This window comes from Lactuca virosa, chromosome 8, assembly GCF_052849685.1.
Source record: "Lactuca virosa cultivar CGN04683 chromosome 8, Lactuca_virosa_CGN04683_v6, whole genome shotgun sequence".
Classification (NCBI taxonomy): domain Eukaryota; kingdom Viridiplantae; phylum Streptophyta; class Magnoliopsida; order Asterales; family Asteraceae; genus Lactuca; species Lactuca virosa.
In genome coordinates, this window is record NC_136433.1 from 180,442,336 (window position 1) to 180,453,846 (window position 11,511).

Genomic DNA, 11,511 nt, shown 5'->3' on the forward strand with positions numbered 1-11,511 from the left:
TTCAGCAATCAGCATAATCAAACAACATTGTTTCAGTCAGAGACAAATGCGTTTAACTTGGTCAGACCCTAACTCTGTCAAATCAGACTCACTCAACAAGTATCAGATAGCCTCTAAGTATTTTTTTATGTTGTTATTAAGAATGTACAAAGCCACGATTCGAAGAATGATAAATCACACTTATAAGGATATAGCTTCTAAATGATTAATCATAGTTATAGGAATATTGTTTCTAAAATGCTTGCCACTTCAGAGAAGGAACAACCAACAACTATGTCTTTCAAATTCACAACACAAATCTTGCGACACATAGTTAAATTTCGCCCTCACATTTATAATAAAAAAAATAAAAAATGCATAATCGAATTTATAATAACTTTCATTTATTGGAAGGCTTTTTCTTGTGTTTAGTACAAACAACAATGCCAAAGCTTTATTTATGTGATATACATATACTTTTTCAACATACAACAATATTCAGTCGAGCATAAGGTACATAGCTATGCATGAGAAATTTCTATGGTTTTAGATACTTGTCAAACCAATCACTCACTTCTTTAAGAATTGATGATGTCACTTTAGGTTTTAGAAACTTGTCAAACCAATCACTCACTTCTTTAAGCATTGATGATGTCACTTCATGTCCAATTCCTGATTCGATTTTCACCTAAATTTCATTAACAATAAATCACATTATTACCTCATTTACAACATAATATTACATCATATAACATTATACTTTACTTTTTTTACCAATGTAGACAATCTACTCAATTTATTACCCATAATAGCAACATACTAATATTCTCTCGGAGTAAAGTACGTAGCTATTCCATGCAATTTGTTCATTTAGAAAAAGCAAGAAACATTGGTGAAAAGTCAAGAGTCAAAAGTCAACACCTTGAAATGATTGAAACATTGGGCATCTTCGAAGGCTTTTCGTGTTTTTAATATGGGAACAACAATACCTTTGATTGGGCAACGGGGATCGTCTTCACCTGATAGTTTTTTCCATGTTATTATTTCATCAGAAAAAAAAATGGATCAAGAAGAGGACAGTGGATTGGTCATTTCACCATTTATAATCAACAAAGGGCGTGGTGCAATGAGTGGCACCGTATAAGGTGAGTCAAACACAGATTCTAAACCAGGAGCTATTCTGTGCCAAACCTGGTCAAAATAGTAGCACAACAACAACAGGTAGACGCCAGCAGAATGCCACGTTAGCAACACATTTAGCAATCTTTATGGAACATACCTTTTCCACAACCTCTTTGTCAATGGCTTCCTTCCCTAAATCAATCCTTGCTTCTGAAGAAAAAGAATATAAATGCACCATCACAAAATCGTGCAAAAAAAATTATAATTTAGAAAGAGTGCATGTGCTAGCTATAGCTGTAAGATTTTAAAAACAAATATATATATATATATATATATATATATATATATATATATATATATATACACACACACATTTTAAGAGAACTTTTAAACAATTTTTATAAATATATTTGAGGAAATAAATGAGAGAAATTTGTACAAATTTACAGTTCAAAGTCGTTAAACACCGATATATAGCTTAACTTACATGTTTTATTAAACATAGAAATCATAACATATAAAAAATAAAGATTTTATATTTCTTTTGTAAAGTTGTGTCTTAATTACGTTCAAACACAGGCTTCATACTGTCAACTCGAGCTTGCCATTGATCATTTTCTATGGCCCACCGAAAGCCCTACACATTCATATTAAGTTAGTAGGTTAGATTAAGTGTTAAATTAAGCCCATTAAGTCAAAAATAAACAATACCTGAACAGCAATTACGGGGACAGCAACTGAATAACGTGTATCAATAAAAGCAGCAAACCATGCACCCATTCCTGAATCACATATCACAAATGAGTTATGGAATTAAAGGCATAATAGCTCATAATAAAAGAATATATATATATATATATATATATATATATATATATATATATATATATATATACTCATGTTATTTCAAGATGATGTGTTTAATAAAATATTAAAATTCAACCTCCAAGCGAATTCCCAGTGATTCCTATCTTGGAATGGTCTATATCATCTCTTGTGGTTAGATATTCTGCCAACTTTGTAAGGTCCCACACCTAAAAAATAATAAATGTTAAACATTTGGGCATCAAAAGTATATAATGAATGTCATTTGAAAAATTCAAGAGTGAAGAAGTATAACCGTGTCAAATATAAATGGCATTGTATCACCATTTTTCCATGCTGAAACAAGAGCCTGGATCCAGAATATATGAAATTGAGGTTATATTTTTGCTTTGAGATCATGAAAGATGATTTGTATATTATCCATTGACCATTGTACTCTCAAAAATCTACCCAACTATAGCAACGAAAAGTTGGTTTCTATGTGAATCACATTGCTATAATTGGATAGATTTTCTTCAATGTAGGATGCTATAATAAATAAATATATGAAAGTATGTTGCTATTTCTTATTTTCTTGCATTTAGCCCTATTCTTTTTTGGCATAAACCAAATAAAATTAAAGAAAAGTTTCGGTGCTCACATCTTGATAGGCGGTGGGGGTTTTGGCACGTTCTCCATGGTAACGAGAATCAATGGCAATTGCAATATATCCACGTGAAGCATAATCCTGAATTGAAAGGAAGAACTCGTTAGATCAAAGTCTTTTGTCAAATGAAGAAATGACCAGTCTAGCCTTGTAATTTTATACTATACCTCAAGTGAAGGGCGTAGATGCTCTTTGTTTGCATTTGTTGGATGTAGGAAAACAACAGCTGGTCTTTTCGATTGTGTTCTTTGTTTCATGCTCAAAATGAGGACAGGCAGTAGCCCTTGCTCTGATTTCTAATTTTAATAAAATAATAAGTTTCACATATTAAACTTTATGCATCATATATTGATATTACAAATTTGATCTTGTTTTCCATATTCCAAAGTATGTAGTTATTTTCTTAGATATCTTTTAAGCATCATATATTCATATTAAACTTTATCCGGTCAACATCCAATGAGACAAAAGAAACATGGTCTAAGTTACCTCAGTGGTTAAGTAAAAGTTTTCTTCATTGAGCTGTTCCTTGACGTTAATATTGCGTGCTTTCGGGTAGGATCTCATTGCCTGATAGTGTTAAATAAGATAACTTCTAACAAAGATTAACAGAAAGCTAAAGTATATGTCAAGTAATATCCACCTTAAAGTCCACCAATTTAGTAGGCATTGTCTGAAATATGGGATCCTCCACGGGCTTTGCAGGTAGTTTCAGAAGTGGAACTGAAAACAAAAAGTAGCAGAAATATAATATGAATCCAAATTTTGACAAATAAAGAGATGAACTCATATTTCAATGAAATTATTGATAAACATAATAGTGGTTGGATAAGAGTGATAACAGTAGTTATTGATGAAAAAAGTTAAACTTAATTCCTCTCTTAACAAGACAATGAGAGATAAAGAACAAAGTTTGGTGTTGTTTCTTTTTTACATAATGGGGTCATGACTTAATATGCTAAGCTAGTTATGTTTCTTTTTGAGTTGATGCAAGAGAAAAACTTAATTGAAAAAGTTAAGGAAATGAGGCTTTCCCAATTAGGTCCTAACATTTTACAAATTTACGCCATCTTAGTTTTTCCTTCTCGATTACTTTATTTAGACAACAATTAATGGACAACAAAGAAACATGGTGCTACAATAGAAACAGACAAGTTTTGCACTTTTTCTATGGACAATCAAACGAGTTATTTTATAATGAAAGCAACTGGCCTTATAGTACTCTTACTAGATTGAGGAAACCGTCGATATTCATAAACAAATTTAGATACATAATACGCACACAATTTAGCTCGGATCTCCATAGCCACTATCTTAGCTCAAAAGAAATCTTATACTACTACTGGCAATCTAGCTGCAATGTCTATCCTAGAACAACTCCTTATTTTTGTATATTGCATCGTATGAGAGTAGAGGAGAGCATGATATGAGCCCAAATATTCGCAACAAATCAACATCAAAATGTTGAACACGACTCTTTGTATGGGAAACAAAAAGACTTTTATTAAGACACTTAAGAAGACCTTACACTTTGTGAGACTACTACACACTTTGCTCTCTTTGAGGCTTTCTTGGATGGTTTGGAGCAAATGAGCTCCACACCTATTTATAGGCCTCTTAGGAAGGTTCTAGATACTAGTATACACTTACTACCTACTAGATAACTCTAGAAATATCTAACATACTCTATATGCTTCCATATGTTTCTAGAATATTCTACCATGTTCTGGAGAGGTCTAGGTTGCTCCAGTGTCTTCTAGAATGATCCATAACCTTCCAGGGTCTTCCATGTCGTTCTAGAGTATTCTAGACTCTTCCGGTATATTCCGGAGTCTTCCATAGTCTTCCATAATGTTCTAGAATCTTCTAGAGCGTTCTAGAACAAGCTAAAGTCTTCTAGATAATATTTGTTCTATTGGGCTAGTGATGATCTTTAACACAAAATTGACCAAATCTATGAAAGAAGCTTACTTGGACGACAACCGCGACTACGAAGAACTTCACAGTATTGTGAACGGAGGTTGGCTGCTGATTCGACAGGCTCCATCTTCTCAAAATTTCGACGAGCAACGGTGACATGAACACGTTGAGATAATATGTTGTGTTTATATTTATAGTAGAGTAATTGCGATATGGGAGTAGGTGAGAGTGATGGAACACCTCAGATATGTGGTGGTTGTATTTGTACCTAATAGAGTGTGAATAGAGAGAACAAATTACTGAAATGGTCCCTATTGTTTGCAAAAATTTCTCGTTTGGTTCTTATGTTTTCTTTTGCACTTGGGCCGTCCCTAAGTATTGATTTTATTGTGTTTTTCATCCCTCATAGAGCTAAAAAAGACCATATCGCCCTTTATGTTTAAATTTTTTTCATTTTTTATATTATTAGTTTATTATTAAATAATATAAATTATTAAATAAACTTGAAATTGGACCCACCCAAAACCCTACACCCCTCATGTCCTCTCTCGTTTCAGTTCATCTGCATAGCAAACCACCGGCCACTGTCGAAAAACACCAAACACTACCAGAAAACACCAGATGTCATCATCGTAAAACACCAGACGCACGAGGAAACCACAAGACACCACCGATCTAAACTCTAAATCGGAAAAAACCAGACGCACGAGGAAACCACAAGACACCACTGATCTAAACTCTAAATATACTGATTTGCTCCATCAACCACCGATCTTCATCAACGGACGCCACTAGAAGCATCCTGCAACCAACATTTGTCATTGTTGGAAGGAGATTTGAAGTAGTGAGGGATGGAGATCCGGTTCATGAGTCACTTCCCTTCTTCTCGACGCCCCCATCTGGACATCCGACCATCGATTGCATATGCTCCCTCCTCGATCTTCCCTCTTCACGATTGACTGCATCTGTCCTTCCTCGCTCATGCTCTCCGCTATCAGTTTTGTAAAGGGTTTAGGGGTGGTGGTGGTTCACTTTACTTGTCTTCCTCCTTTCTTGTCACTATGGCGGGGTTAGCTTCATGACACCGTAGTGGATCCCGGTGGTTATTGTTTCATGGTATTGTGACGGTGGTGGCTTCATGGCGATGATGGCAGGAGATCTAGAAGATTTTGCTTTTTAATAGCAGTTTTCAGGAAATGAAGGGAGAGATATTTTCGAGGGAGGAGGTGTTTTCGGAAAGATAAGAGACAAGGATGGTGGTGGTGCTGATTGTTTCTTATTTGTCTGATGAAGCTTCCTCCGGTGGGAGGGCTTCAGAAGTGGCGGTGAATTAAAATGAGAAAGAAGTACATGAGAAGTGTGTGGTGTAGGGTTTTGGGTGGGTTCCATTTTAAGGTTATTTAATCATTTATATTCATTAATAATAAACAAATGATAATAAAAAAAAAACTAAATCAGATAAAGTCAAAGGACAATGTGGTCTTTTCATCTCTACTAGGGGATGAAAAACACAATAAAAACAAAACCTAGGGACCATTCGAGTGCGAACGAAAACATAGGGACCAAATGTGAAACTTTTGCAAACCACATGGACTATTTAATAGTTTGTACTTTAGGATATGCATCGAGCAAATTACGAAAATTGTTTGTTTCATTTGGGATATGCATTATGTAAATTACAAAAATTGTTTGTTTCATTTAGCATATGCATCAAGTAAATTACGAAAATTGTTTGTTTCTTTTAGGATATGCATGGAGTAAATTACAAAATTGTTTATTTCATTTAGGATATGCATCGAGTAAATTACGAAAACCCTTTGTTTCATTTAGGATATGCATTATGTAAATAACGAAAATTGTTTGTTTCATTTAGGATATGCATTATGTAATTTACAAAAAATCATTTGTTTCATTTAGGATATGTGTCGAGTTAATTACGAAAACCGTTTGCTTCATTTAGGATATGCATCGAGTAAATTACAAAAATTGTTTGTTTCATTTAGGATATATATTATGTAAATTAAGAAAATCGTTTGTTTCATTTAGGATATACAATATGTAAATTACGAAAATTGTTTGTTTCATTTAGGATATACATCGAGTAAATTACGAAAATCGTTTGTTTCATTAGGATATGCATTATGTAAATTACGAAAATTGTTTGTTTCATTTAGGATATGCATTATGTAAATTACGAAAATTGTTTGTTCCATTTAGGATATGCATTATGTAAATTACGAAAATCATTTATTTCATTTAGGATATGCATCGACTAAATTACGAAAATCGTTTGTTTCATTTAGGATATGCATCGAGTAAATTGCAAAAATTGTTTGTTCCATTTAGGATATGCATCGAGTAAATTACAAAAATCGTTTTTTTCATTTAGTATATTTTGTTTTGATGTGTGTGTTTTTTGAAATTGTATTAAAGTTAATATTTATACTTTTTTTTGTATAGAAATCGAGAATGTAACTGAACCTGCATTTGATGATATTACACCTTCAGATCTTGATTTCTAAGGGGATGAAGGTGGGGCAATATATATCAAACTGGGTTAATGTTATCGTAAAGTAAGTGCTTCACATTTTTCAGCCCTAATTTCATGCAGTAATGCTTATGCTGATGCAGGTCACTGCTATAAGAAAACAAACAACATAAGTTTTATCTTTTCAACTTCCATATACTAGTATGGTATTGCTTTACTCATAAACCATATGTATTTGGCACCCATTATTTATGTTTATTTTTTTGTAAATATAAATAATCACATGAAATCTTTTCTTCTTTGTCCTACTAATTTGAATGCAACTTTTATCAGAATTTAAAGAAATCTATTTTCATAATAATTTAAAGAAGTCTATTTTCATATTGTTGCAAACTTAGCAAAGTGCATAAAACACGTAGAGCAATCATTAGATATATTCATGGAATTTGGGAGGCTCGCCACTTTAAGTGAATGCAAGTGTTAAAGTGGTAGTCGATAGACGTATTGACTTATTTCTTGTGTATTTTACATTCCATTACGATATGAGTTACATGAAGATAGAATGTATGACTTTTATACACTTCAAGTTGCACATGTGATATATAGTTGTAAATTTGGAATGCATGAGTATCAATCTTTTTGTAGATATTTTGATGAAGGTATGGATGTCAGATGAAGTTTTTTCTACATGCACCCTTCTAGTTTAAACAACTTTTTATAACGTAAATAGAGAGACTTATAATATTATACACCTATTAATTAGAATTATGAAGAAAAATATATATATTTTGAAACCAAGTGGCAGCCCTACCAAATAAAGTTTGAATTCAAGAAGAAAAACTCATATACAAACTCCATGTAATAAAACACTAGACGTCACTGGAAAACACCAAACACTACCGGAAACCACCAGATGTCACCGGAAAACACCCGACGCCACCGGAAACCACCAAACACCAGGATACTACAAGACACCACCGATCTGAAAACACCAGGGTTCCATATGGTATTTTCATCTACAAGTAGATGAAAAACGCAATAAAACCAAAACCTAGGGACCGACCGAGTGCAAATGAAAACATAAGGACCAAACGTTAAATTTTTGTAAACCTTAGGGGCCAATTTTGTAATTTCTACTTTCGGATATGCATTGAGTAATTAGGAAAAACATTTCTTTCATTTAGGACATGCATTATGTAAATTAGGAAAAACGTTTGTTTCATTTACGATATGCATCGAGTTAACTACGTAAATCGTTTGTGAGGCAAACAGTAAACTCTAAAGTCGAAACCAAACATTTGGTCCTCATTTGTTCCAAACGAGCGGCAAAGGCACCGAATATCATTTAGGCTATGCGGTATGATTTTAACATCAATTACTTTATGCTTACATGGCATCTCTTAACATATGTAATAATATGTGAAAACTGTTCTATTTTCATGTGGTGTTAAACCATTTTGCCATCTCAACATTTTCCAACGCCAGTTAAAAAACCATGAACTTTTTTTGCTCTTTTTACTTTTTTCAGTGGTGTGATGGTGTGGTGCACATTTCCTCGAAACAATGGAGTTGTGTAGAGAATGACACAACACATGATCATTCATACAAGTTATATGAAATATATTTGTAAATTTTTTTATTAGACAAATAGACCATTCTTTTCTAATGTTTTGTAGGGTTTTGCAAATTTTTTAATTTGAAAACAGTAGTTATCCTAAAAAATGAAAACATAAAAATAAAAATAAAAAATTCAACTGAATATTCAAAACGATGCTTATCTGCACAAGGGTGTTGCTTTCATTGATAATTCTTAATTGTGGAAAATATATGTTTTAGAATATATATATATATATATATATATATATATATATATATATATATATATATATATATATATATATATAAAGAAAGAAAGAAAAGTTCAATAGAGAACCATAATTATTGGTTCTCCCAGGAACAATTTTTTTTTTAAGTTTTAGAGCTTATTGTTTATCGAAAAAAAATCAAAACTTTCTATATATAATAACTTCACATTGTGAATGCTAATAAATAAATTATATATTTTTCGAGTTCACCGTGTAAATTCAGATTCACACTGTGAATCTGCACAGATTCATACTGTGAATTTGACGATTTTTTTTTATCGAATTTGATATCATTGGAAAAGGATAAAAAATTATGAATTTCTATATTTTTAGTTTTTTTTTTACAAAAAAACAAGCTCTAAATGTTGAGAAAAAGATTGGTTCATTGGTTAATTATGGTTCTCTATTGAACCTCACCCTATATATATATATAGAAAAGAGTTTTCTCTAACAAAACTCTCCAACAAGTTACTAAAGTTCGTTATTTTAATCATTTTATAGTTATTTTATATTTTAGACCTTACATTTAATAGTAAATTACACCCTACTAATAATTAAATATTTACATTTTAGTTAGAATTTCATATATATCCTTATTAAACATCAAAATATCATATTTGCCGCAATTAATTTCTGAATATCATATTTATCCCTCATAAAATTATAAAATATCATATGCTTCTTTAAGATCAAGATGTCATATATGTCTTTTAAATACTAAAATATAGTATATGCCCTTTTCAAAATCAAAATATTATTGTCAATATCTAAAATATCCTCCATCTACGTGATAAAAATATTCAACAACAACAAAAACTAAGCAATCAATGTATACGTTCCATAAAAAAAGGTTGAAGATGAAGCGTTATATTTGTCAAGAGATCGAGATTAAAATACTTTAGAAGTAAACGTTCCATTATTATAGATACGAAGATAATATGGTTATTTTTTAGTTAATATAATAATTTTAAGACATAAAAAATGATTATAAACTTATCAAAACATTACAAAAATGGATTTGGGCATATTTGATATTTTGAAGGTTTATGAAGCATAGATATGATATATAGAAATTAAGTTAGACAAATATGATATTTTGATCTTTAAGAAGAGCATATATGAAAGTCTTCCTAAATTTTATTATGATTTTATGAGTTTATCTATCTAATTGAATATATTTCATTGAAATTTACATGATTAAGAAAGTTAATTTTAAACTTTCATACAACACAAACATCAAATATTAAAAAAAAAATATTATTCTCTCATTATATTATAAAATACTTTTATTTGGTTAAATACTAATGTCAAGTAATAAATTTTGAAAATATAAATAATATTTTAAATGATGACACATTATATGAGAATAGTTTTCAAAATAAATAAGAAAATATTAATTAATTATAAGAATATGTATTCATTATTACTTCGAATGTTTTGACAATGACTACTTAGTGACATAACTTTATAAAATATATTCATCAACATTTGGTATTTACTTAAATATTTCAACTATTAAAAAATAAAAAATAAAACATCTCAAGAAACCAAAAATAAGAAGTATAGTTTCATCGATCGTTCGACAATGCTAGATTATTAACTCAATTTATGTAGCACCTGGTTCTTGGTACGTATTCTTTTATTTAAAACTTTAAATATTTTGCACTTTTGGTCTTGGACTCGGCGAGTTGAAGGACCAACTCGCCGAGTAGAAGCAGGATGAGGCGCGAAGTTTAAGTCATGGACTCGCCCAGTCGGGTCCCGGACTCGGCGAGTAGCCTCTGTCTGGACAAAAACCCTAATCCAGGGGTTTGCACCCTATTTAAGCGACCTTATGCAGCCTCCATCACCCCCTTTATGCTCCCAAACACCCATCACTGAAACCCTAGCCGTTTTTGTAGCAATCTAAGCCTTGTTGGTGGATTTTGGTGCTTGTGATCTTAGAGGGGAGGAGAGAAGCTTGAGGAAGCAGGAAGAGATCAAGGGAACCTGAGTTTGTGCATCTTCTACAGCTCATTGAAGGTAAAACGTTGTAACCATGCTCATTCATTTGTTAGATCCCTCTTTGGGGAGATTTAGGGCTTTTGGGAGCCATTTTTGGTGGCCAACCATGTTTGCAAACATGGTTGGGGGTTTAAGCTTCTGAATCACATCAGTGAAGGAGTCATTAGGCAGATTTGGGTTGCTTTTGCACCCATGAAAGGTCCCATGCACCTTAGGAGCTTGTTTTATGTCCTTTTGAGCTCAAAGTCCCATGCAAGCACGTAAAGGTTGTAACTTTACGTGCTAGATTGATTGTAGAAGCATAGATCTGTCTTTAAATCAAGGGTTATACATCAAAAATCGAAGAATTAGTGAAAGGTTGGGACCAACTTGGCGAGTCCATTCTTGGACTCGACGAGTCCAAGGTTCTGTCCCATATCAGTTGAGGGTCATAAGGACCCACTTGAGTGTGGAAAGGTTTCAGGAAGGTCCCAGGGAGTGACCCAACGTTCTGGACTACGCCATTATGCTGGAAGTTCATGGGACTCGGCGAGTGCATGAACGTACTCGACGAGTCCAAGGCAATCTCCTTAGAACTCGGCGAGTTGTTCATCAACTCGGCGAGTTGAGGACAGAAGTGGTTCATCAGATGAAGGTGAACTCGACGAGTTGTTGATCAACTC

At 32.5% G+C, this 11,511-nt stretch overlaps 1 protein-coding gene across 2 annotated transcripts; it reads right to left on the reverse strand.

Moving 5' to 3' along the window:
* Positions 1-354: 354 nt before the first annotated feature.
* On the reverse strand, positions 355-4,716 carry LOC145128487 (uncharacterized). Of its 2 annotated transcripts, none has more exons than XM_079063289.1 (13): positions 4,544-4,716; positions 3,216-3,295; positions 3,062-3,142; positions 2,740-2,868; positions 2,567-2,653; positions 2,222-2,275; positions 2,045-2,135; positions 1,813-1,883; positions 1,669-1,738; positions 1,259-1,311; positions 1,077-1,170; positions 901-998; positions 355-667 (listed from the first exon to the last, which is right to left on the reverse strand). In XM_079063289.1, the coding sequence occupies exons 1-13, from the start codon at positions 4,617-4,619 to the stop codon at positions 518-520; spliced, it is 1,134 nt and encodes a 377-aa protein (XP_078919415.1). In that variant the 5' UTR covers positions 4,620-4,716; the 3' UTR covers positions 355-517. The 2 variants fall into 2 exon arrangements, with proteins under 2 accessions (XP_078919415.1, XP_078919416.1); XM_079063290.1 differs by lacking the exon at positions 4,544-4,716 and adding an exon at positions 4,101-4,490.
* Between the last annotated feature and the right edge of the window lie 6,795 nt (positions 4,717-11,511).

Bases quoted from the DNA above. Each gene is read 5' to 3' on its own strand.
- LOC145128487 (XM_079063289.1), bottom strand. From the start codon at position 4,619: ATGGAGCCTGTCGAATCAGCAGCCAACCTCCGTTCACAATACTGTGAA. The intron at 1,884-2,044 runs GTTGAATTTTAA...TATGTGATTCAG, and splicing joins CACTGGGAATTCGCTTGGAG to GAATGGGTGCATGGTTTGCT. The intron at 1,739-1,812 runs GTATTGTTTATT...ATGAATGTGTAG, and splicing joins TCCCCGTAATTGCTGTTCAG to GGCTTTCGGTGGGCCATAGA.